This window comes from Watersipora subatra, chromosome 1, assembly GCF_963576615.1.
Source record: "Watersipora subatra chromosome 1, tzWatSuba1.1, whole genome shotgun sequence".
Classification (NCBI taxonomy): Eukaryota; Metazoa; Bryozoa; class Gymnolaemata; order Cheilostomatida; family Watersiporidae; genus Watersipora; species Watersipora subatra.
The window spans coordinates 28049999-28077856 of NC_088708.1; the positions used below are offsets into that span (position 1 = coordinate 28049999).

Here is a 27858-nt window from a genome sequence, read left to right on the forward strand (position 1 = left end):
TATTGTTCGGTATGTGGTTATCAGTGTGTCTTTAAATGGTTTAAACTTTAAACCATAACTGTCTCGAACAATTTTTATCGTTGTGCAAAAAGTAGCCTGTGCAAGAAACATTCTTTAGTCAGCAGTATATTGTTACGGCAAAGAGACTCCTTGTTTTAGAAAGCCAAAAAAGAAAAGAAAGATGGAAATATAATTTTCATGATAGATGTTTTTATTGTTTATTCTATTAAAAAATATAGTTATTGATACAAACGTTATGTATGATAAAGAACAGATAGATAATGGCAAGGGGCTCTCTTTGTTAAATATACTGAAACAATTTAAAAAAAATCTTACTATCACATATTGTAATCAGGTAATATAATCACATAATTATACGCAGTCCAATTAGAGTCCAGTCCCGTTAGAGTTTTTATACGTCCTCCCATCTGTGTAGAACTCCCAAACCTGCGAGGCTGGTGGCATTATCAATGTAACGTAATATAATAGTAGATAGAGTAAGCGTGGAAATTTTCGTTGAGTTTGTTCGCCAATGCGTGCTGAGATTGGCATGTTCGTCATGAAGCGTTTTAAAAATCTCTCCGGATATCCATATAACCATTTACCGGTAGGCTTTTACGGATAAATACCGATCATATCAAACCGGCCGCGGATACCTAGCTGACACCGAAAATGATTGGTTTCCTCAGATACCGAGAATCCCTCGGTATCGGTAAGAGCGGATAACCCAATACCGGCCCAACACTAACCCCGAGTTGATGAACCGAGTTATATTTACAAACTGGAGTTTGTAAATATAAGGTGCAATATACTGGTATTTCGGTAGCATAACCATAGATCTGGTTTCAACAATGGTACGCCGACAGGCACCCGTTGGCTAATAAAAATTAAACTATATATATGTACTGTAAATCTAGAACTTATTGCTTTTACCAGGAACTCGGGTTTACAACGCACGAGTTATATACCAATTTTGAAAAACTCGGTTTCTGCAAACCGGGTAAAATCTTTTTCCCTGGTTTGTAAATATAAGGTGCAATATACTGGTATTACGGTAGCATAACCGTAGATCTGGTTATATTAACAATGGTACACTGACAGGCTCCCGTTAGTTAATATAAATTAAACTATGTATTTACTGTAAAACTTCAACATGCTCAACAACTCGAGTTGAGAACATGAAACACGGGGCACTATAAGGCTCCATAAAAAAAGAATGTGCCGAAACCAACTGCATCCCTAAAAGTAATGTACATTGTATAGTCAATGCTATCGAGTCATTATTGGTATCAATTTGTAGAAAAAAATTCACTCATCACATTTGATTAGTTGATTCAGGGACTAAACAAATGGTCGAGCTATGCAAAAGTACCTTTGATACAGCTGTGATTACACTTCATAAATCCATCTATCAGGCAGGATTTCAGCACAGGTGTCAATGGGGCTATAATGTATTCAATGTTCTGCAAATCATGTTTTGCATCATCTTCAACAATATTATTTTATATATAATTTTTACAAGCAAAAAGTTTTCATGTCGGAATAAACATTTTATTAAAAATGTCCATCCAAGACTTGGCCACTCACATAGTTTCAGCTCATACAATAGGACAAATTCATCTACTGCAGCAAACTCAAACAAAACATGGTTTATGCAGCACACATTCAAGTCTCTCTTTCCCATTTATGGCAGTTTCCACACTGAGAAAGCCGCTTCCCTGGTGGGATCACATAAACATCCTGTAATAAATAAAACAAGTGCAATAAATATATGTCATTCTAACGCGTATCTATTGAAAGCTTTCAAATTGGGAGTTAGATAGTTTACGAGTGTAATTTTAAAAATAAATAAATGTTTAACAGAAGCATAAGTACACCAAGCCAATGATTCGAAGCTTTGGTTCTGGAAGTTAAAGATGTGCATTGATCAATGGATTTTCCTCACTTTTTACAAGTTATAAGTGAACATCTGAAGTCTAATCATAAATCTAATTTACTAGCTAAAACTGCGAAAGAAAATTTGAAGCAAATATAGCTAGGTGAAACGATAAAAAATTTTAAAACGATGATTGGTGATAGCAGAAAGTTATAAATCTATTAATTAGTAAATGTATTCATGAGTACTAAAATTATTACCTTTAGTACATTCATCAGTCTAAGCCATTGTATTGCTAGATGCTATGGATTAAAAAGAAGCCATCAATAACTCACTGTGCATCCGGAAAATGAGGAAATTACATTATAACCTCAAACAGGGAAATATAATCTGAATGTAATGATGATGATCATGAACACTGTATTGATTAAAAATGATACATAAACAAAAACAGAAAAATGCCCCTTTTTGAATGTAAACACAACAGTATATCTATGATAGGAGACTCAAAGTAAAAGATAAATTTACCTCCATTCTCCTATCTTCCTTTGTAGCATAACGCTGCTGACACCTGTCAGCTCTAACGATAAGCTGTCTGTCCCAAACTTTAACCACCTGATGCTCAGAAAACTCAGAGTCACTTTCGCAGGAACTGGATGCATTTTTACAATTCTGTTGTTCGTCAATAAAACGTGTCGATCGAGTAATTCATTAAAGTAACGATGTTAATTAATTTAGTAGATGTCGATGCGATCTAATAATAGAGTAAAATCCCTAACTTTGAGATCACGGATAACGCGTTTTACGAGTGATAACATTTATTATGACCTATAGAAAATTTTTGTGCTGATGATTGGCTAATGAAGCAGTCTTATATTTATCGCTCGTGGACTCTTTTCAAATGTATCACTCGTTACGTCACGATTGAAGCACCCGCTGGAATCTGAGCTTTTTAAAAGATGGCCTCATTCAAACTCATATATCTCTGGACAGGGTTAGTCTATAAAGACAAAAATGACATCAAATTGTAGCTGAGGTTCTAGCCTTTTATCGGTCTTAATTTCATTAAATCGACCTTTTTGACGCAACCACATCTTTAACTGCTTGAGGGTTTGTGATGATTTCACTTTGTTTACTGGTATCACCTCAGCTTTTTTCCAAAATGCTGGAAATATACCATCATGAAGAGTACTATTTATTATGTCTGTCATTGTTGGCTCAGAGATCAGCATTGTTTTTGCTTATTCAGCTGGGGAATTCTTCTCCGCTCTTTGATTTGGAAGGCCTATCAATTTTGATCAAAGTTTTAGTTTAGATATACCAAATATGGTTATTCATGTTATGGTTTTTTGTTTTATTTTCAAATTTTCACCGTCTTTTTCTGCTTTCATCTATGGAATTGTGTTTTGGAAAAAACTTCAAATTTCGTATGTGGAAAGTTGCTCCCAGTGAAGAGCAAATATTACATCATATGTTGGAACATTTACATTTTGAGGTAATCGTAAATTGTGGGGCTAAATATGTGTGCATTATAGCAACATACAAGAATATTATCGCTTCAAATGGTCGCAATTTTGTTGCATATATGTAAAAGACTTGGATAGCATGGTGTTAACACTGATAGCTTTAGGTGAATATGCTTCAATAGGACCTTTAAGTTGCACTGTTAGCTTTAATGCTTTTTGTTATAATGATGCTAATGACATCTGTGCTTCGTGCAACTCTGCCTGTCAATAAGCGTACTTTGCTCGTTTGTCACATCAAAATATTTTCTTGAGCTTTGGGGATAATTTACTTGAATAGCGATTTTCTTTGCTCCATTTTTGCAATGTTCTCTCAGTCATAGTGTGCCATGTTCTGTTACTTACACAATTCCTACTGATTACATTTTGCTGAAATTTTTAATTTTTGCCACCGTTCTTATAAAAATGACATTTTTGGATGTTGTGTTTGGTTATAAATATGAATTAGTTCAATGAAAGTGGTGATGGTTGATTGAAGAGTTAGATTTCCTAAAGATGACTTTGTATGCCTCAGGAAGTGTCAACAATCTCCTCACTCACTTTTAACACTATGTGCATCAGAATTACCCCAAGAAGTGTCATTCACATAATGCATTCTGCAACAGCCTGATTTGCTGTGAATCGCCCCAGTGGTTTGCTCACACCGACGATTGCTTTTGCCAGACCTTGTAATGAAATAGTCGTAACATATTTACTTGTTGATGTAGTTTAGCGTGATGGTTGATTTGGGCTCACAATGTTTTCTTTTTGCTAGCTTTCATTGCTATGGCTACCTATGTCATTTTTTAGGAGTTGAATTGGTTCGGACTTCTCTCAAAGTGCCCATAACACAGATCGTTAAAAACACAGGAAATGAGCCATCGTTAGTAGTAGACAAGGTTATAGGAATGGATAATATGAACATGGGTTATGATGCTCTCACTTCCCAGTATGTTGACATGTTCAAGGCTGGCATTATTGACCCCACAAAGGTTTGTAAGAGATTTCATAAACATTCACTATGTTTTTATGATGCGACCAATCGGATGACACCAATCCGCAGGTTGATGTCATCCGCAGGATGGAAATGGCAAAAGCCCGCAAGTCAAGTGAACTTTGTTACTCACAAATTTTCATCGAATGTTTCATGTTTGCGAAAGATCAAAACGGCACTTTCGAGTAATGCATGAGAAAATGCTGTGCAAGCTATTCCATTTTAAACAAACAGTTAATCGCAGCCACACGAGACCGCCGTAGTTTGGATTCGCTTTCCAAAACGGCTCAAATGTGACGTAGCTGTGGTAGATGGTTTCCGTTTACACTTTCATGCAACCTTATTCGTCGAAACATTTCACAAATATACTTCACGCATTCAATGAAACCATGTCTATTGTTTTTACGCGTCTGTTTTATCGTCATTGTAATGCTGTCACTTTTAGCAGTGAAATCTTATAACTTACCGTAAAAATTCGTTTAATTTTTTAGCCTTAGTTTGAAGGAGTACATATCATTGTCTGATAATCATGATGAGCCTGTTGGTCACCTGTGATAATCGAAAAGTACTGCAGAAATTATTTGCGAAGTATTGGGTCACATGATCAGATTACGACTTGCCAATTAGACCAAACCGAAAGAAAACTGTAAAGTAGCGAGCTTCTATATTTTATACGGGGTCTTCGGTAAAACCCGAAGTGTTTGTCATAAACTAGTGTTACGATAAGTTTTATATTGAGCTTTTTATTGGCCTTTCAATTCACGTGAGAACATCACGTGACAAGACAATAACCAAATTTCATGACTACGTCAGAGAAATAAAGAGATTCCAATCTACGGTGGCTTTTTGTTTTTTAACTTTTAAGAGCTTGTAATCTCATTTCCACATATTTTGAACCTACAACACAGCAGAGTAAGACATGATGAACCTTTTGTTACCAAATAATTGTAATGTGAATTTTGTTGCAAGTCAACCTTTAAAGCTTTTGAGTTAGTAAATCGACTTCGATATAAACAGCAACGATGAAAGATTTGATGGTCATTGATGTAATGGAGTCATATTTACTATTTTGTGGACAGTTTTGTACTGATCACTTGTGGGTTTGTAAAGATCAAATAATGTCAAAGTAGCGCTCAAATATAGGTGCTGTTCAATTGAAGGGTGGCACTCTCTTTAATTGAACAGTGCCTCCATTTTTCTAGACTTCTCCTATAGTGGCGCTTAAATGGCTTACTGTCTGTCGCTTTCGACAATGACTTGCATCTTAGCGATGCATGCATGGGTCGAGCAGTATGGTAGAGAAGAGGTAACCGGGTTCTCAGTATCTACCACTTCCGGAACTGTCAGATTAACCTGAAGGGATGCCAGTGCAACGCGTCCAGTCTGACAGAACCAGGCACGCATTTCACTTGCCCAGTGTGTGAAGGACAGAGATGGATCTTTAACGTGCCCACGTTGTCGGTGTGGTACACGTTTCCATCTGTTTCCAGTTTCATTTTCGCAATAACGACTAACGTCGACCTGAGCGAGATCGAGCATCATATTTCTTTCATTTCTTGTTGGAGAAATTTCGTCCGATAGCATATCGGAATATTTGTTATTCCGACGTAATCAGCACACCGACTGCCAAATTTGAATTTCGAGAAAAAGTGTTTTTGATTTCAAATGGAGACTGAAAATCGACGTGTTCCACATCACAGGGCGAAAAAAATCGTATAACTGGGTCGTAGTAACCTGAGGGCACCCTGTACGTATAAATGGGATTTTTTTTGAAAAATAATTTAACCCTTTTGCAGGCAGAGCGACATTGTCGTTTTGCGATACCGACGACAATGGTCAGAGCGACTATTTTGTCGCCACACGAACGGTTTTTAAAAATCGATTTTTGGTTGGCTTATTGCTTTTTTCTGTTAATTTTTTTACTAATAGTAAACTACAATATATTGATCTTTGTTAGAAACTAAAAAATAAGCCATTTTGAGGAAAAAAACTATCGTTTTTGCAAAATTAAACGAACAAAAAGTCCGAAATAAAAACGTCTTTAAATAAAATTGGGAATTTTGTTTGTAGCTTGTTTCTGCTTTTGTTTCATCTTTTTGAATGTTTTCCCAGAGTGCAACAATTTTCTTTTAGTGCCATGGCGCCCTCCAAACAAAATTACCCACGTCTCTCTAAGGAGACGTGGGTAGGAGTAAGGAGTAGTAGTGTTAGTGCTATCAGTAATCAGTAATAGGATGATGTCAGCTGGTTGCGATAACTTTTTAGAGTTAGTAGCCAGAACTAATAGTGACAGTGAATCTGGTTCAGATTGTGACTGGAGTGATTTTGTATCGGAATCTGAGAGTGAAAGTGATGAAGAAGCTAGAAACAGTTTTCATACTCATGGAGGTGGCAGTGATGCTAGTGCCTGGACTACTATCAGAAATTTATATACTAATCAGGCCTCTGCAAGAGCAAATGCTTCCAAAAGTACCGTAGCTAGAGAAACAGTTATGAGAAGAATTGACTTGAAACACGTCTATTTGTATTTACCTGTATCATAAACACTTAATACACGTTTACAATATCATAAATAACAGTCTATCAGGGATTTTTTTAAATCTATTTTTGAAAAATTAATTTGCCCAGGGCGTTAATAATAAATTTATTGTTAAATGAATCTTAGTGGAGTAAACAGCTAATATGGATGAATGGCGCACTTGTCATTCATCCACTTTAGTTCTCATATCCCTGCTTTAGTGTGCAGAAATGATGGTATTGCAATAATTTGCACTTTCATTTGTTTCAAAGGTATAAATCTCATAGAGGGATCGCTAATCGTCAGTCTGTCTTAGCCATTTCATAAATTGCAAGTGTATCATAAATAAATGTGAACATATAATCCGTGATGTTTGACTTTCAAATTTATGCTCGGCATTGCGGAACATTCATGATCCAGTCATGAAGCGATTTTGCCAATCTCTGTTTGGAGATCACATTACATTACCTGGAGTATTCAAACACCCACATTCGCTGCATTTCTAATGTGATGATGTGTTTTGTTGCGCTGCATACAAAGTATAAGTTTTAAGAACTTGTGGTTAATAAGTATACGTGCTCAAAGCTTATCCTGCTATTTATATCTTTGTTTGCATTTTGCTTCCCTTGTCATGCTCGGTTGGGTATTAATCATACTAAAAATGTGATGACAAATAGATATGCTTGAAACAAGAGTACTATCAAAAAACTTCATTCCATTGGTTAATTGGACTACCAGACGAGCTTTGGAGAGACCGTGCTTCTGCGGAGTTTGTTTACCGTCATATCTAGTTTGTTAGTCGGTTGTTTAGTGATAGTACGAATGCGTGTTTGATCACGATAGCATGGCGATAAAGTAAATGGATATTGGGTGTAGCTGCATACATTTGTTTGACGATGTATTGCTATTATAGGTTGTGAGGACGGCGTTGGTCGATGCTGCTGGTATAGCATCATTGCTGTCAACCGCTGAATGCGTTGTGTCAGAAGCAGTGAAAGAAAAAGAAGAAAAGAACTAAAGTTGCTGATCAATTTCCTTACCGACCTAAGAATTACAGGCTAGGCAGTAACATGACATTCCCTTTTTATCTAAGTGATACTTGCGTGACTTGAAATAATGGTGACTTGCTTCATTTCACGCAACTCTCTGGTGTTTTCCACCTCGGTTTATCGTGACCAGTCGTCCTGCCATAGATGTACCATTTGAACAGAATATCATAAAATGCTTCACCTTGGTATGAAGGTACTCCGGACCTACTGTTGCCTAGGTGGTGTGAGAAGTGTAATGCTCTACTACCCTTAAATGGCTACTTTTCAAGGATAAATTTACTTGACCCGTAAATCAAGTCTCCTGACTGATAAAAAGTTACAATGTATACTTTATTATCGATTTGTATACCTTTTCAACTTGCTGCATATTGACTCATTTGATGTTTACTAGCTTGTAATGGTTTTGCCCACAGTTTTGTAAGTTGTCTTACCATGGAAAGGTTTTCCTAGAGCTTTGTATTGGTAGTTTCTTACTGGATGATATCAAACGTTGAATGTCTCGATCTGTCAAGTTCACGAAAGCGGACATTTATTGTAAGTTGATTAACTCATATAGATGCGGCCTCAACAAATGTGATAAATGGCTGCAAGGTTTCAAACTAAGGCCTTTTGATGTGTGGCATATGCTAAAAATAAAACTGTAATACTTCATAGTTTACATGTTCCGATGTGACTGCTTGCTTTAAAATGTCTAGTATCAATCATTACCAATGTGAAGTGGTCAAGTATTTGCCTGGGTCTTTGTCGCGTAGCGACGGTATGTGGTTTGTCATAGATAACTAATATCACCCTCTGCTACACTTGAGGGTAGCCATTGAGAAATGCTTTGGATCTGCCTTTCATGAGCGGTGTTGGACTATGTTCTAACACGAGCTGGCGTTGCTTGCATCCACTTAAACGTTATACCAAGCTGCTGTCAGTATGTTAGTTCACGATAATAAACTCTAGTCATCTATGATATGGAAATGCAGCTGCCATACCAAATGAAGTTAATCGCCTGCACAACTGCTATGCATCGCAGCTTATTGATAAGTAAAAATGCAAAGCTCTGAATGAAGGGTTTGTTACGATTGTGTGGTGGTATGATTTATTTATAGTTTATGTATTAACAAATACAATTTGCGAGATAGAACTTAATCGACCCATACTGAGATACTGTGGAATAAAGCAGTACACAAAACTGCATGCATTCAACTGGTACAACTCGTGTTTGCATAAAACACAGCCTGGTGTATGAATTCAAATGGACAAGAGAGGTAGAAGAATGTTGTTTTAGCTACACTTCAAACAAAGACTGCTTATAATTTATAGTGTGTAGCCACACAAAGGTGAGAGCTTAACTGTAATGCGCCAAGAGATCCTAAACCTGTTACTAACGAATTACAAATGTGTGCAATGACATGGTTGAAAAAAGTGGAGATCACCAAATGAGATAATGAAAATGATCTAGAATGAAAACAGCAGAATGGCACATTGATCTTGCTCGTACTGAGCATTTGAAACAAACGTTGTAACTACATAAATCAAAGATCCATTCACAGCTGGCAGATTCTGTAGGCTAAATGTGCCCGCAAGTGCTGGCATGCAATGATTACGTTATGCACGCTGTACAATATAATAAAACATAAATAAAATACTCTACACAGTGTTGGCCTAAAGCTACTGCCTACTCAAAAACTAGCGAACGCTATAACATGTAATATCAAATCAGCACAACAGTGGAGCAGTAGTCATCTACAAATTAAATTCTAGGTCTTAATGAGAAACCAATATCAAGAGTTAATTTCGTTAGGAGGCTCCAGGACTTGAGAGCCCACACGCTGTCAATGGGCATTGTCAATGGTAGCTAGTGGCGAATTACGTCTGTATACGGCCGGAAGGCACTGAAATGCAGATGTGGCACTTGGTCGAAAAGCTTTTGATGGAATGAGGTGGTGAGTGAAATCCAAAGTTTTAGGTGTGATCGTTCTACAACAATAGAAGGTTTTTCCAAACATCAACGGAAAAAAGTCAAGCGCCACATTAAAAATACACAGACAGAACATTAATGAATGCAATCAAAAATGTGACTTTAGCTTTATTTGCATATTTATAGGTAAATTGTCATTATGCAAGACCAATCATCGAATTTTTTAAAATAACATCGACTGAAAAGAAAATACTGCAATAAATTTCATCACTACGCATCATATGATATTACCAGGTAAGCATTTGCAAATTGGAGTCATCTGAGCTTATCATAAACAGTTTCAATCAATTATCTTCCTCAAGATCTTTATAGTTGCTAGGCGCCATAGGTAAACACAAACTCGCGGATGCCGTTGACAAGAGCTTGCTCTCACACATCACAACATAGTACTTACAATTCATCTATAATTTTTATTCTTTCTGCACCATCTGGAGGTAGTCGCATAAATTCACTGTTTGGTTGAGGGCTAGATGATACCTTGTTATCTGTATTTCCAATCTCGTCTGCAGGCAATCAGAAGCACATTAGATTCAATGAAAAGAGAAGACAACTTCTAGCATGACAACTAACAGTAGAAAAATGCAGATGAGGCATGCAAATTGAATAGCAACTATGTTAGAATTATTCAAAACTTAATGAATAGCCCTAACAGAACACCACTAGACCAACTTTATAAAAGAACATACAAACTTAATGAATAGCCCTAACAGAACACCACTACACCAACTTTATAAAATAACATACAAACTTTTTGTTTTTGACCAGAAACTTGATTAGTATCAAATAATTAATATTAAATGATGACGAGATATCACTATGAACAGCAAACATGTTTTATTAGCATCACTAATATTGACAAAATGCTTTACATAGCTGCGCTTGCTAACTGGATCGCATGTTATAATACACTTGACACACCGTTATTGGAGGACCAAAATGCTTTACATAGCTGCGCTTGCTAACTGGATCGCATGTTATAATACACTTGACACACCGTTATTGGAGGACCAAAATCGAAAAATCGTTTATTCAAGCCTGCAACAGTAAATGACTGATCAATGAGAAAGCGCGTGTAGATAAATGCTGACAAAACAATTGCTTTGAAAGGGACAGCCACAATAGGAGAGAAATACTGTGAGGTTGTTTAGCAAGCAGTTTTGTGGGCGTCATTCGACTAACAGACATAAGATACTTCAATTGCATCTTGTAATTCTCAGCCTGCCATGCAAACACTCGCTAACACTCACGGCTCTTGTCACTCGCCTACCAATTTCCCTACACAAAACCAAACTACATCAGTCTTGTTACACAGCCAGCAGGTAAATAATTATCGATTAAATGTTAGCAGATTCCTATGAGATGAATGTGTGCCTGAGGCTGGAGCAAGCTGCCAATAACAGACTAAGCTAGAAGACAATATCTCAATGGTCATACATAGCTACTTACCACTTGTCTCTAGCAGCACAGAGTCCTCCAGCTCAAACTGCCCTAAAATAGACACCGAGCTTTGGTTAGAATGCTAAGCTAACTCTAGCTGTTTCCATCAAGCAGCTGAACGTAACAAAGGAGACAAAAAATTTAAATAGTTCATCTTCTCAGCCAAAATAACTACTGTCACCCCCAAACACAACCTGAGCAAGATTTAGTGCAGTGTAAATTTATGGATATGTTAGTATTATGATACGAATGTCATGTGTATGAGAATGTCATGTGTATGAATGTGTATTTGCGATTAGCGTAACACACCGCAATAAAATAGTCATGCTATCAACAAAGGAGTCTGTAAAACATGTCACCAGGCAACTGGAGCAGTAAGTGCTACCCTCTAATATGGCTACACATGATAGCCATACTTGAAATAGGCTAATCTTCAGTATTGTAATATGTTCATGATTATCAGCTACAATATATCCGCATAGAATCTATATCGGCGTAAGTTTTACCATAGACCCTAATCATGCTTCGATATCAGAATTGCGGCAATGTTGTAGGTTCTAATGGCACAAGCAATTAGCATAAGAACAACATGTTCTGAAGCGATATGTGAGAAGTGCTGCACAACCTAGCAGTAAGTTTTTGCAAGAAAACATAGATAGCTCACTATCAGACAGGCTGATTGCACTCTTAACAATTCCTTTCGGCTGGTAATTAACGTAATCCTATATTTTCACCTGACTAAAGTTCAACCATAAGCCTTGCCCATCAACAAGGAGAGTTCACACACCAAATCTAAAGCATAAAAAATGGTGCTAGCTAAATGTGATACGAGCTGCATACCGAAACTAAACAAAATTTTTCATATATAAACTGAACTTCATTGGTAAAGTTCATTTTTCATTGAGACGATAACTGCACGTATTCAAACCAAATACCGCCATGCCTTTCCGGGGCCCCTGACTGGGTGTTAGCCTTCGTAGTCTTCATGTGTACAGTGCAGTCTTTTTGTTCACGTGCGATGCAAGCTGCGCCTTTTATGACCATTGTACAAATATGAATAATATAACAATCTTTCTAGTCAGTCAGGGCTAGAATATTCCATGAATTGTATGAGATTTACTTGTACAAAGCCGTAAAAACAGCTGCTACCGGTGTAGTGGTCGGGCAACAGCTAATATTCATAACGTGGGTGTGTCATTCAAAGAGTGTCTATTAGCTACTGTTTATGACCTAAATTAGGTCGAGCTCGCAAATTGATTTCACTAAAGCCCAAAACTGCAAGTCAAGTCTGTTGGTCTATGGCACCACATAAGATCTTTTTTGTAATCAGCACCAAGTACTTATGCACAGCAAAAGAATAACAAAAGTCAAGGACGCCAGGTTAGATTGCAAAAATACAAAACTTTCGTATTTTCATTTTATGCTAATTTTTCAGTTAAATCATAAAAAGCTGTTACCTGATTTTGTTTGCTGTATTTATTGCTTTGCAATACTATACCTATTTTTTATGACTTCAAATCCATTTTCTAATACTGATTTTTTCTAACAACAATATTTGTATTTGACAGGATCAACCTGCACGCTATTATTTTCTGCTGGTGCTATGTCGGTCTATAATAATATTTTTAGCGATTTTTTAATGATATCCCATTTTTTTCAACCTATTCATTTCATGGACAGTGTCTCAGTAAATTCCTTGCATGTTCTCTACCCAAATGTACGAAGAATAAATTTTACTTTGGGATAGTTATTGGAGCGACATTGCAGAGCTACTTTTAAATAAACGATGTTATTTGACAGCCTTACCTCAGATAATTTTATAATCAAAACCAACAATATATATAGTAACTATTCCACACTGGGAGTTATATCAGACCCAACTCTGGACTCGTCTCCCTTGATCTGTTATTTGCATGATCGACTGTTGAAATGCTCATAACTACACATTTCAACTGTCAAGTCCGCAATACTTCGTACAAGTAATTATCACAAAAAAATAATAAATTTTGCGTCTTTGCATACTTTTAACGGGATTGAAAGTTATTAACTTTGCTTCTGTCATTTTTGAATTATTCAACTAAGTTTAATTAGAACTATACAAAAATTCAACTAAAATTCAATTTTTTTGACGGTCGAGCTAATGCAATTGTGATATAATCTTGCTAATATTTAATAAACAGTGGTACGCCATAGACTCAAATTCCTCAGCAATACATAACTGAAGAATTCGGTATAACGACAATCTACCCATATTATAAATAATACTCTTCAGAAGCTTCAGTCCGCTGAAAACGGTGCAGTAATAAAGCTCAACTATGACATTGAATTTCTAGAGGATAGAGTAGATAGTCGGATAACTGTAACGGCAATATTTCACGTTTTTATTGACTTGCATTGCTGACCAAGCTCTAGCTTGCTGAAGAATTTTGCAAATTATTTTCAATTGACGTAAAGTTGTTTACCCTTTAACCATATTCACAAAAGGCGCAGACTTTACCACTGTCACACCTCCTTTAAACACAGACTTTGAAGTATATAATATAAACCATATATCATATATTACAAGTATATAATATATGATTTGACAATGGTATAATCGTCAGTGTTTTTAGTGATGCAGAAAATTATATTTTTTGAACATTCAGGTAAAGTTTCCATGAAAAAACATATGAAAATAACATTGGAATATAGTAACTCGCTGCCTGCTGGCAATTTGTTTCCACACACTAAAGGTCAGTGAGCAAAGATATGACACGAAATAGACATTTCACCGGGCTTGTACTGAATATTCGTCACAGATGAGGGCTGCCAAGTATCTTTAGGTTTGATAAAAGCCATGTGTTAGTTAATTACTTTTCGCTTGCTCTACGTTACTTTTAATATTGCAAGTCATTTATCAGGCAGCAAACAATTACTAGCTGAAGGCAGGCGTTATACTAGTAATTAGGTTAAGATAAAAATCTGAATTGAAAAGCAAACCATTTTGTGAAGGCACGGTATTACGCTTCGTTCTTCATTGGTCTTTTGTTATTTATGCAAAGCCTTGAAATGCGCCAATAATTATTCTAATAATAATAGCTCCGAAAGAAGCAATAATTGAGCAATGCACTTGAAGCATTCTAGGTTTTTAACCGTTATGCAAAATTGAAAAGTCAATGACCCAATGCTCGCCTCACGCTAATGTTTACAGCTGTATATGCCGAGGTGTTCGATAAACAGCCAAAGTTTTAAGAAGTAAGTCATACGGGTTCATACCACTCACGACCATCAAAAGCTGGAAGAGACTGAACAACCGGAACTAGTGCAGAGCTTACTAGCCTGAAGGTATTGAAATACCTTATCAAAACATATCTCCTTGTGTGCGAATTGATGATTGAAAGACCTTGAGCAAGGTATTGTGTCGATTGGCAGATGCGGCTCATAAAACAGCTCTGTGGCTGACAACATCTAAGCTAGCCAACCGATCACAAGACCTTACTGGCTATAGCTAATAGCGACCGACCGATGAGAGCTGGTGACAAGGAGCTGTTGTGAGACTGCGGGCTCATCTTTTATCCATTAGACTGTTGCTAAACTCTCCACACATTGCACAAGTGTATAAAGTAATTCTTTGCAGAGGCCTATTGTCATCTCAAGCTAACTCGAGCAACTCAACGGCTACCAGCTGTACAACGTCGGCTACCAGCTGTACAACGTCGATATATTCTTTAAACGTGAAACCGCTGAACTACGTATGAGCTCACGCAGGGCTCTCACTGCATACCATACAAAGCTTGTTGTATGTTATGCGGTGAATATGGCATGTTTAGCTATGTTTGCTACATAAGTTATCTCCATGTCATCCAGTGTAAAGGCCTGGCCATATGTACTGATAACTATGTCGTTTCTGTAGACAACACATGGAACTATTCATGAAACCTTTGCGGTAATTCCTTAGCTAATGAAACCGGATAAACCTGAATATTTTCCTATATTTGTAATCTATGTCACGATAACAAGTATTTTTTGTATTGAGTTGTTTTTATTGTTTACGTGTAGCGTTTGATTCTTAAACAAAATGTACGAAAGCAAATATCTACTAGGACTATATTACTATCACACATTTTTGATGAACCATATTAGATGATAAATATGCTAACGATACTTCAATAATAACAAAAATGAAAAGTTTAGCAACGACATTATGGTCTTCCTACGGTTGAAGCTGGCAGTTTTAGTGTCCGTGTGTGTGCGTGCGGGTGTCCGTGTGCACGCGCGTAGCCACAGCAAATATCTGCAATATGAGTCGGTATAAATTTTGTTGGTATGTCAAGCTTTTAGATTGTCAGTTTACATTTTTGCCCTGGCAGGAAGAATACCAAATGTCACGTAGGTAAGCTACTCTTACCTATGGCAAACTTAAGTTGTTTAAAGAGTCTTCGGCCAGACTCATACAAGCATGAATAAATCCTCGATGAGAGACAGGATGAAATCTTTTTATGAAATTTGTTTGGACCAAAACTGGATTCGTTAAGATTTTGAAAGATATCAAGGAATACTAGGTTTAATAAATTTGGCAAGGAGTATTGAGATAAATGGGTAGTTACACACTTTTGCTGCCCCTTATTGGATGAAGCTAGATCTATCTTATTGGTCAATTGTTCGCAAGAAAGTAATGATGTTCAGGCTCTCCCGAATAAAGCTTGCGATCTTATTGACTGAATCAGTAAGTCAAACAAAACAGTCAGAAAGATTTTGGTGATGTTTGGCCACCCGGCTAGACTCATGTTTCATTTCATTAGAGATTCCAGCTTGTTTGTGTTAAGTGGTAATTAAACTGAATGCTAATAAAGTTTCAGGTGTAAATGGTAATGAAAAAGTTATACAGTACTAGATCAAGCCATAACAGATTGCTAACCAGTACAAAATCACAACAGATTTTCAGCGGTTACACTTTCCTCATAGATATTACTGCACAACCATTTTTTCGTTACCAATTAACTTTATGACAAAAACTATCTTTGTTTATATTTGCTATTTCGTCATAATTTCTATTTGTAGACTAATGACAAAATAAATTAAATTACATATTAAAATTCTCTGGTGTAACCAGGTCAATCCCAGGGTAACTCGAATTGTGATTTGTGTAAATGTCGTATGGCACTACAAAGCAGGGCCTTTTACATTCAGCTCTAGTCTACAGTACTAATGACCTAACAAAGCCAATCCACCTCAGTTACCTATCAGGGATTCATGCAAACAGCCTAACCATCATTCACATAAAACAATAAATAGCAATACATATCCAGCATATCCCCGCACAAATCAGCTCCTTAATAACGGCGTTTGTCGATGAGCGGTAAAGGGTTATAAATAATATTGCATACGCAGCCTCGGTAAAATAACACAATCAGAAATCGGGCGGAGAGCGATGCAGGCGTGTATCTACATAGCACATAAGTCAACAGCTGATATGAGAGCGAGTAACTCTATCAGCACCGCTGCTCCTAGACTGCCTGAAGAAGTCTGTAGAGCGGATTGCTTGCTTATCCATGTCTGCTACAGCATTGCAATCTCTAATGAATGTATGCTCTGTATGAGGGTGCAGCAGTTACCTGGTTACCAGATGACATACCATTGCGTAGTTGCCCACCACCAGCCACCAATATCTACGGACAAACAAGCATCTCATACTCAACTTCTGATATCTGTGGGAGTTTGTCCACAATTAGGTACCTGGAATATATGACGGACTTGCAGATCTTGAGCTTTCTTCTTCCTCATCCCTTGAGCAGCTGAATGGAGAATCGTCCGAAACGTGACTGTCATCGGGCTCATCTTTCGACTCTTCCAACATGACCGGCAGCGGTATGGTGTCAACGGGATGCTCATCGATTGTCTGACTCGGTGTCTGTGTATCGATGCTTCTTGTGTGGGATAAAAGTTCGAAGACAGGCGCCCGATGTCCCTCTGGGTTATCCCCAATCTGCAGTAAGAAAAAAAAACACAGTAAAAGTAACAGTTGTCGATTATTAACCGCAAGATGGCTGTTCATAAGCCATATGGAGAGATACCAGCAGCCTGTGAAACAAGAGAAAGAGGCCGAGAGAGTTGCTCATTACAGAGCACTAGGAATAGCCTTGAGAGATCTTAAGCAATATGTAATAATCAATCGGTAAAGCTTCTTGCACCAAGACAAACTGTACAGACAAATAATATAGTAACAAAACAGTTGTAAAACAAACTTTGAAACACAAACAAATTCCCAGTTGTACAGCTATAGATCACTATGGAATGATGGGAAAGTGAAAAGGAGACTACTGGACGGCGATTCTATAGACAGCTTTTAATGATGAAAAGACTGTATCACAGACCCATAGACACAAGAGAGCCGTCGGCTAACCACACCGTTGCATGCATTATTCAATCATCCAACTGATTTGACTTACTAAACACTCTGACGCATCCAACTTTCTTCCTGAGATTATCAGTTTTTCGACTTCCTGCAAAAAAGCAATAGGAAAGAATTTCAGGCAATAAAGAAACTTGACCACATCTCATGTATAATTGTCCCAATAATGTCAGCGGAACATATAGATTGCTGAAGCATTGTTTGACAGGCTGCAAGAATTACTCGAAGCAGTGTTTCACAATGCTGCTATAAGCAGGACTTCATGTCCTAATGAGCACCCACAGCCACCTTGGCCAGCCTCCTGGGTAGTAAACCTCAAGACAATGAGCAAAGACTGGAACATGATATATGAATGTCTATACTGCATGGCAGTAAATAGTATGACTGCTTAGTTGGCAGGTAGCCAGCAATACAAAGAAGCTATCCTATAGCCTTGTGTCATTGTCTTTCATGGGCTGGAGTAGCCAGGCCACAAAGAACATATCTCCTAATGACTTAAGGCTATGCAATCGGATGAAAAAAATCGAGGTGCTTGCAGAGGCAATATTTTTATCAAAACCTATGATTACAGAGAAGTGTCAAAACATAGTTTAATGTGCTTTTGACAAGTTAAGAGAATGATAAACTTTTATGACTCGTAGACACAGTCAGTTTCCAAAATCAGTTCAAAGTCCAAAGTCAGTTTCCTATAATTATATAAATATATATAGGAAACTGACTTTGGATTATATATATATATAAATATTATATGAGTATATATAAATATTATATGAGTATATATATATATATATATATACATATATATATGTATATATATATATATATATACATATATTAGAGACACGTTTTTAATTTCTGTAAATATACTATTGGCTTAGCGCTTCAACTGCTCGGAACTAATCTACAATGAAGTAATTAAAATGCTTGTTAGCAATTGTATCGGGTCTCTAGTGAAGTTTTTATATCTAAGATACTCCTTGATGAGTGTTGATGGTTAGTTCAAGGTGATTTGTAGCTGCGCTAAAGGCTATATAACTGTCTAGATATATTTGCGGTTACCACAATCAGGGTATCAACAAAAAGAGAATAGGAGTATTTGTGGCACTCAAAACGGACACTAAAGTAGTCCTGCGAGGATTTGTAAGTTTTATTACGTGAGTAGCACTACTCCTAATAGTCTAGAATTCCTGGTTAACTCTGGGTCATGTTAACATGGTTAACTCTGGATGCTTGTTTGCCATAGTTCATGCTGTTTGTGATTTGAAGCCATGAGCTATGACCCAGGTACATAACCACAATGAATCCAGCTGCGATTAATGTAGCCTACAACTAGTACAGATATATATTGGTACAACACTGTTACTATGTTGTTCTACTTTTCATTGGTTATAAAAAATGCTAGTAATCTGTTACGAATATTCAGCTAGTTGTATCGGTATAAACACGTCATATTTGCCTGACTATTAACAGGTTTTCTGCGGTGTAGTCATGGTAACAACAGGGAAAACACAAACGAACAAAACAATAACAATCTTATTTTTCTAGTAAAAAGGACTTGCAAAGAAATAAGATTGTTATAAACTATGTATAGCAGTTTTAACGCTAGAGGCAGTCTGAAGAATGCTTTCCATTCTATTTATCCTGATCTCTTCCTCATAAAATGAAGGTCCATATGGCAACAACGAAAATTTTTTTTTTCAAAAATTACTAAAATATGTTAGTTACAGCACACAAATATGACAAGCGGCAAAAGAGTATTTTTAACTTAAGCCATAATAAGGACTGAGAACCTGTAAAACCATAACTAAATAACCCTGGCCTGACAATCCTCTGCCTACATAGTGTGTGAAACCATAAGGGTGTTTTTGCAGGAATCATGATAAAAATACTATGGCAAGCATGTCGACACTCCGCTACCAGCACGTAAAGGTTGCGGTTATCTGTGTTTCATAGCGATCCCAAGATAACAGCTCAACACCTCAATGATATGCAAGAGATGCAGACAATCCCAGCATGCTGAATGACTTGTATAGACAATGAGCCCCATTAAAGCTCAAATCCTATGAATGACTTGTGTATGTGGCTTCCTACGATATTTATTGCCCAGTACCACAAAACTCAAACCCATCTTCATTTTCAGATTAACTACCAAGCATGCTATAAGAGGTATTAACACCGACTTTTACTGAGCACACAAATGCATAGCCTTCAAAATACTGATCTCAAACAGATCTCATCATGCCGGTGAAAGTAGAACACAAACAGAAAATAAATAGACGGCAGCATTTACCTGGTTCAGACCTTCCACGCTGCCGCGAGCCTTCCCCGGGGTTCCTCGAGGGGGGACAATGTAACCATTAGTTGAAGAATTTGATAGAGGAATCTTAATAGGCACGGAGGAAGAAGGGGTAGTTGGCAGGCAACTGCATGGCAACACAGGACTCAAACGCTGTTGGTAGGCCACAGGTGAAGCGGCCAGACCACCACTCCTCTGCAAATTGTGTTTTATCTAAAGGAGAGGAGAAAAGCGTACAACAAAGTGATAGCAAGGCTAATCAATCCTTTTCTATAGGCGTAAAACTCCACAAATTATGGGCCAAGCTAACCATTAGGCAAGACAGAGGAATTGGCTAGAATAAATGCCAGAAGCTTGCAGCTAGTCGGGTACCTTTGAGACAGGCATGTCTGAACATGTTTGCTTGTCTATTTCCGTTAGATTTTCAACTGATCTGAGTAGTAGTAAAGCTATGCAAGTAAAGCTATGTGCGTGCGTGCACACACAAACCGACGAAATGCAGTGCGTAGTTTGCATAACCGATGCTCCAATGACGCATCAGCGACACATTGACGATGCGCCGTCTCAACAACCAACATGCAAGTCTACATCAAAGGAGATAAAGCCGACACATGTGTGATTGGCTAAAATAGTCATTATAACGTCCGCGATTCAATTTTATCCATTTCCAACATGTAGCGTGCAAGATTGGCTTTTGAACGATGATGACAGCAGTACTTCACCCAAACTAATCCATATAAATCTACAGGGAGAAGATATTCTTTTTGCAACAGCTATAAGACAGCTACTATTACAAATTAGAACGTTTCATATAACATTTAAGATAATTATTTTGGTAATTAAATATGCTAAACTTGTGTTTTGTAGTTAGAGGTATGTCATCAAATTAGAGGATTTTTGAACTCGGCTGTTTTCGTCGTTAACATATAGAAATTTTTTTTTTAACAAAATGTAGTAATAACAATAGTGGCACAAGCATAATCGCCATCACAAATCTTTGATGATCCATACAAGACAATAAATATCCTGACGATGACGAAACATAATGTGTGTGCAGCCATGCAACTACGCTACGAGTCAGCGATACATTTCATCGGAGTGTGTAGCCAGGCCTTCAGTGTCACAAAGAATGGTTGTATGATATTTTAATAACACAAGTTGGCCCGCTACTATTTCTTACAGTTTTCAGTTGTTGATCTCTGCTGCCGATAGACTGGGATCTAGACTTGCTAATTTTTGCCCTCAGCCTGTCACTAAACTCTTCCCATTCTTCAGGAGTCTAAAACAATGTGGAACATTTGAGTAAAATCTGGGAGTAATCCTTACCAAGAGCCGAACAAAACAGACAAATATAGCTCATTAGCATATAAGCTACTTATTAGATGTATGGCAAGTCGGAAGGTAAAGAGATGATACTCTACTGAGTTGCAGGCGAAGGTTACCGAGGTCTTTCTGACACCCAACTACTAGAGGAACATAGTATACGAACTAACGAGACTCACAAGGCAAGCTTAGAGATTACAATCACATATATCAAAGGATACGATTTTATTCTAACGTGCCAAGAATACAGTGCTTATGATGGAGTCTAATTCCCTCAGCTGTTCTCATGAACTTCCAAATCAGCTAGTACGCACAGCGCTACCCATTGCCCAGTGGTCACAAGCCTGCTTCTTACTCTCAACCTTGTTACAGAAGAACCACAAGGCATAACTATAAATGCACTCGTGTCGAATCTGTGAACACAAGATAATCATTATTGTCATTACCCTAAGCCAGGCTATGAAAACCAGCTGGCAAGTAGCGGTAGTACTGCCATGCCACTCACAAGGTTTGGACGCAGTGATGGGTAATACGAGTAGAGGATACAGGTAGGATTGGTACGCCTGACATACAATTACGTTGTAATATGAGAGGACATATACCTGCTAGCCACAATTACACTACAGTAGCGCACATCAATGCATTAACTTGGTCTTTGGAGCTAAACTAACTAAAACAACACAGGCTTGTGTACGCACTGAATAATTTATGATTTGGCTAGGAGAGGCAAAGAATGAAAGCATAGAGAGTATTTCAGATGCGCCGTACGGTCTAAAAGCCTTCGTCAATATCTGTTAATAATTGCCTTTGTGATTTTATACGTCGATAATTCCTGGCCACACAACATCAACAAAGAAGTGAAAAACTCATTCAAAAATGAGCAGCGTTTGGATTCAAAGAATTCTGCGCCTGTTTAGCTACTATGAAAACATGACCTCTAGAAAACAAAGGTGAGCTAGTAGTTAAAATATAACAGCAATGCAAAGGTAAAGTTGAGTTAATCTCGATGAATAAAGCGAGTGAAATCTATGCTTTTACCAGGTTTGGAATTTAAGTTCAACGATGAATAAATGTCATGCAATTGTATTAGAAACGTAAATGTTTATATAGTGAAGATAAAATTGCCTGAGCTAATACATTTTACACGATAGCACCAACGGAGGGTAATAGTATTTACTCCCGCTGTCAGGAGATTGAAAAAGCAAATAAACTCTAGAGCAGGCATGTTAGCTCTTCTACATAAAATAGTTCGGAAAGAAAAACGGAGTAGAATAGTTTTTGGAACTAAAGGTCTAACAGATATACCAATGCAGAGAGTAAGATGGCCAGGACAAATGAAGAACAGAGGTGAGCCACACAGACAGACACCATGAGATGGGGTAGACATCTTAGAGACCATACAGGTATACAGAGAAATGACAGGTATATTGAATAACACAGTGCATGAAAAAAGCAGAAGGCAGTGCATAAAGCTGTATTTTTCAGACATTTTGAACAGGGATATGGCGCAGGACATACAGACATATGTTATTTATAGATACGGGCAGACGTAGCAAACATAGTGGACTCACTAAAATGCATGACTAGCGTGTGTAGGTCTTACTGCTATGCATTTGGCAAAACAGTAAACGGCATTTAAAGACAAACTTACACAAACTTTTAATATATTTTATCCAAAAGTATCGGTATTTTTCAATCATTTTTGATTGCTTTTGATATTTGAGGTGATCTGACTCCAAGGATGTTTCAAGATTAAAATCAACAAAGCTTGATTGCTGTTAAAACGCTCAGACCAAGTAAAAGTGATTATGGCGTCTATTGTTGCAAAAAACCGACAGAACAGAGACGCGTAATGCTGCAACTTAAATTCAGTAGCCGATATCAACTATAGCAATGATAGCCACTAGTGGTGTCATTTCGCATGTTCGAACACCAGGGCGCTCTATTTTTCAACCCTTCCCCTATAGTGGCGTTTAATTAAAGTGGCGTTTAAATAAAGGGTGGCGATGTATTTTTCGACTAGCTCGTGAGATTTTTAAGATGATAAATTTGACCCTTTTACAGGCGAAGCGATGCTAATGTCGCCTACATTTTACACTCTCCTTCGGGTGAATCGACATCAATGCCGTCGGATCATACCAAGTCAAACAAGGAACTACTTTGATTATTAAGTATTAGCGTGGTGCTGTTATCAAGTATTTCGATGGTGTCGCTTTCAAAGTTTTAAAGATAAAACGTAATGCTTTGGAGTTAGAAAACGGACATAACATTTTCAACTTTGAACACATTTTTACGCTATAAAGTTAGATGATGCTATAACAATGGCTGCTATTATGTCGTGAAGAGAAGTTCCTGAAGAGTGTTCTCATCGTTCATCAAGAAGCTTTAAAGTCATCATGACAGATCGTAAAGCACATTATGGACGAATCTGAAGACAATGGATTTAGACCTTAGTAACTTTGAACAGAGTGTAGTTCTGATGATTGTGGCGATTGATCTTCTTAGGTACAACATCACTAAAATCATGGCTATCCCTACAGCAACAACGACAAAGATAAACTGCTATTGATGTAACTGGGTCATTATTAGTACTATTTTGTGGACACGTTTCTGCTGATCATTTTTTATTATGGGTTCATAAAGATCAAAAATGTCAAAGTGGCGGGCAAATAGAGGTGGCGTTCAATTGATGGATGGCGCTGTATTTTTTAATTATTATTCTATAGTGGCGTTCTATTAGAGATGGCGTTTAAATAGAGATGGCGTTCAAATAAAGGTTTCGCGGTATTTTTCTTCTGAGCGTTTTAGCAGCAACCCAGTTTTTTTGACTTTAATGTTGAAACATTCTGACAGTCATATTACCTCAAACATCAACAACAATGAACATCCCTTTCCAAGCTAAAAAAACATCTTTTTTTATGAAAACACTCAGAGTGTCAGGCCACCAAAAAGCATCCCTAAAACGTGCTTTTTTTGGCGAGCCCTTGGGGATGGAAGTTGAGAGCGAACCCCCTGGGACAAAGCCGAGGGAGAAACCCATCAGGGTTTCTGACACACCCTACGCAATGCCAAAATACCAGCGTCAGGGTTCAAAGGGTCAAATGGACAAGTGCAAACAAGGTATCTATTAGCCACTACCCAAGGCCAAAGTTAGTTTGGTCATGTGAAAAGGTAAAGTTTAGTATCGACAGTATACCATAAAATTGACCTTTTCAACCAGCTCAATGGTACCTCAGTCTAAGCATTGATGATCAATGAAAAGAATAACTGTGGCGACCATACCAGAGCCATGTCAAGGTCGATTAGCCACTGGAGCTAAGTTAACACAAGTGTGACATAATATTCTATACAGTAATGATTTTTTAACATTTTAGTTTATAACCAAAATGGTCGTCTTAAACAAAGGAGCTGGTATACTCTTAGGTAAAAGAAAATGAAGCAGTATAATTCATCGTCAACAGTATGTTTTTTGTTAGTTAGGGATAGCCAGCTAGGAATCTACAACAATAATAACCTGTAATTCTGCCTGCATGCCTGTTCAGCAACCGTATTCGCAAAACGCGTTGACTTGGCAACTACCAGAACTCTTGGAGGCGTAGAAAGCATGGCCAAAGCGAACTCGCAAATAACTTACCATAACCACAAATTGTTCAAAATTGACTAATCACCAAAATAGTATAACCATGCCACTGAAGAACTTGCTTAACGTCATGTATGATGGGTACCAAACTGTCTACTAATACCGGGACTGTTGCCATAGCTACCATGAATCAAGGCTGAAGTTACCCGTAGCTTATTGAGCTTATTGGCTGATGCAAAGGTTTGCAGCAACAAGAGCTCACAAAAACCAACAAATACTAAAAACTTGTTATATATTGCATTTCATTTCTTTACAAGCATGATAATGTTGGGCAAAACAATATTAAATAAATTCTGTAACAGTTTTAAGTTGTGTCAGCACTCTTGCTTCAGAATTTGGTGAGATAAAAATGTATAACTATTTTCTCTAACAACTGAATGTGACAAGTTTGTTTCCCCGAAACAGTCTGAGAACTCATATAAACAAGTTTTAGCATGTTATGAACGCTCACGCCCTTAATTAGAATTGGGATGTTGTGCTAAAAATAGACTGCTTACAAGTTTTTCAAAAATATAACTAATTATTCAATGGATTCCGAGAAATTTCTCAGTTAGTTGTGGTATTACTTATTTTAATAGAACTAAAATAATTCGTATTTTATTGCAATTCGAAGCATGAATATGAGTAATTCTTACAAAACCCGTTCACTATCTCTTGTAAGAATGATCGAAAAAATTTGTTATCTGTGTATAACCGTTTCCTAACCAGAGTCAACGAATTATAGTCGTACGGAAAACAAGTTTTAAAATATTTTATCATGATTCAAACAAAAAGAAAAGATTTTCGTGATGATGCGATTTTACGAAGAATATTGCTATAGCTAAACACATTTTCAACAATAGCATTAGCACTATCTCCTTACAAAGAGGATAAATAGGTAAATGCGCTCGATTTGTGGAGATAAATATGTAAAGATGATGCCAAATCTTTTATGCTCACGCAACCAAGAATATAAAATGTATTAACTCGGACAAAATGGGCGTATTAAAAATTTTGGTTAGAAGGCATTCAGTAGCAAAACCATTAAATTAATTGTTCAGCGGCGAATGTGTTGATAGTAAATCTAAATATTTTTGTCGAAATTCATATGTTCAAATCTGAGTGATAACGAGAGAAGGGTGCTACCCATAATTCATAAAATCCAACCAAATACTGTCATGAATATTATCAAATGTATATAGCAAAGTGAGAATCTGCAATGTTTTGTTAGCATCCAAAATGACAAGGGCAATGGGAAGACAATCTTTCAGAGTACCTGTCTGCCTGATTGTATGCCTGTTTCTTCATTTCTGCACAGAAATGAAGAAAGCCTAATTGCATAAGCTAGCTTCTGTTTGAACCTTCGAGTCTGGCTAATGGAGAGAGATGTTTGGTCTGGATATATGCTAGAATATTGTTTGTTAATACTTGAAATAATGAAGGTGTTTACGAGAACGAGCGAGCGAATACTGTCACAGAGATTGCTGCCAAGCAGTAGGCACTCACTATCCGGCAACAGATAGAATAGAAAGTGCTACCCATGTGCAGCAGTAATGATTATGACATTGAAAAATATGAAGCAAAGTTTACTTGTCAATTGTTCCCTAAGCTATAAAAAACTTCATTTTAATCACGGTGGCTATTCATGAATAGTAACTCAGTGACCAGGGAGAAGACTACAAGCAGTGGCTGGCGTTAGGCTTTGTTTGCGCTTTTCTGCACTCACATGAATGACTTTCTAGAGTGCCACAGGGTATGGTCATGCCTGCGGGTTATGGCCATTTCTGAGGCCGTTCATTGAGGTAAGTGAAAGCACGCTTCCAAATACCTCTCGAAAATTCATTCATAGCAAATTATATAATCATTGTGCTACAGATAAATTAGTTTCTCATACCAAATCTATGTAGATGCAATCTAGCAAACAATTGCCAAACAAACTAAGGTTTGTAAAGGTAAAAAGACTGCATATAATTGCAAAATTAACCTCGGCTATTCAATCTACGCAGCTCTTGTTTGTAATGTCCTTATCTAAGGTGTCGGGCTATAATCAAAGTTAAAATTTCTACTTTAGTTTGCGAGTCTACTACACTTAACGCTAACAGAGTGCATCTAAAAACAATCAATTACAAAACCACATCTTTCACGAAAAGGCCACCATGAGACAAATTAGACAGTCCGACAGCTGACATACCTGTGTCTGCTTGTCAGCAGTAGGATGATAGTGGGTATTTGATTCTTTCAGCTGCCATTGGCCATCTTTGGGCCATTGTCCCGATAGATATGGAGCTGCCATTCCATTATCAAATGAGTTAGATCGACTAGCATTGATAGGTTTGGGTTTCTCCACTACAAACCAAATAGCATTTGCTTTATTGACAGGAGGAAGCACAAGGCAAATTAATGGGATGGAAACTAAATACTAGCATTGACTAGGCAGGTTTTCCAAATTCATACAATTACGTGTTAACGTGTAATCCTGATGATAGGTGTATCAACATACCAATTCTAAAACCGCAAGGAGATGAAGGACTTCTTCGTCCACTGCTACTAGTTAGTATACCAGTTTCTGATAGTGGCCTAGTTCGAACTTTATTTTCTTTTGAAACGGGGGACGATGTGGGGCTGGCTCGTACTAGTCCTCGAGATGAACTTGTGAAAGCGAATTGCTGAGTTGCTCGGATTGGTCCTTGCTTTATGGATGGAGAACCATTTCGTCGCAGTCTCTGATTGTTTTGGTTGTGATTAGACATACTTTAGCTTTTGATCTATAAAAGCACATTCACAAACTATGAGGTCAAACTACTAGCTAACTAAGCATTATTGTTGCGAAAAAATTAACCCTTGAGCAATAATTTATCGTTAACCAGTTAATTCAAAACAACCT

At 37.3% G+C, this 27858-nt stretch overlaps 2 protein-coding genes across 5 annotated transcripts in view; one reads left to right on the forward strand and one right to left on the reverse strand.

Annotated features, from left to right (window-relative positions):
• The window catches only part of LOC137410637 (chaperonin homolog Hsp-60, mitochondrial-like), a 33700-nt gene extending 25110 nt beyond the window's left edge, over window positions 1-8590 (forward strand). Inside the window, exons 10-11 of the mRNA XM_068096094.1 lie at window positions 4189-4370; window positions 7804-8590. Coding sequence (XP_067952195.1) covers window positions 4189-4370; window positions 7804-7908 — 287 coding nt within the window. The 3' untranslated portion in view covers window positions 7909-8590. The remainder of the gene's footprint in view (window positions 1-4188; window positions 4371-7803) is intronic.
• Window positions 8591-9021: 431 nt separating this feature from the next.
• The window catches only part of LOC137410636 (protein FAM117B-like), a 31760-nt gene continuing 12923 nt past the window's right edge, over window positions 9022-27858 (reverse strand). For 3 of the 4 annotated variants that reach the window (XM_068096093.1, XM_068096091.1, XM_068096092.1), the window contains exons 2-10: window positions 27475-27739; window positions 27166-27320; window positions 21213-21311; window positions 20027-20245; window positions 17774-17827; window positions 17061-17310; window positions 11355-11396; window positions 10303-10411; window positions 9022-9907 (exon numbers count right to left, since the gene is read on the reverse strand). In XM_068096093.1, coding sequence (XP_067952194.1) covers window positions 9763-9907; window positions 10303-10411; window positions 11355-11396; window positions 17061-17310; window positions 17774-17827; window positions 20027-20245; window positions 21213-21311; window positions 27166-27320; window positions 27475-27724 — 1323 coding nt within the window. In that variant the 5' untranslated portion in view covers window positions 27725-27739 and the 3' untranslated portion in view covers window positions 9022-9762. Of the gene's footprint in view, window positions 9908-10302; window positions 10412-11354; window positions 11397-17060; window positions 17311-17773; window positions 17828-20026; window positions 20246-21212; window positions 21312-27165; window positions 27321-27474; window positions 27740-27858 lie in introns of those variants that run through there. The other variant, XM_068096089.1, reaches the window with a different exon arrangement.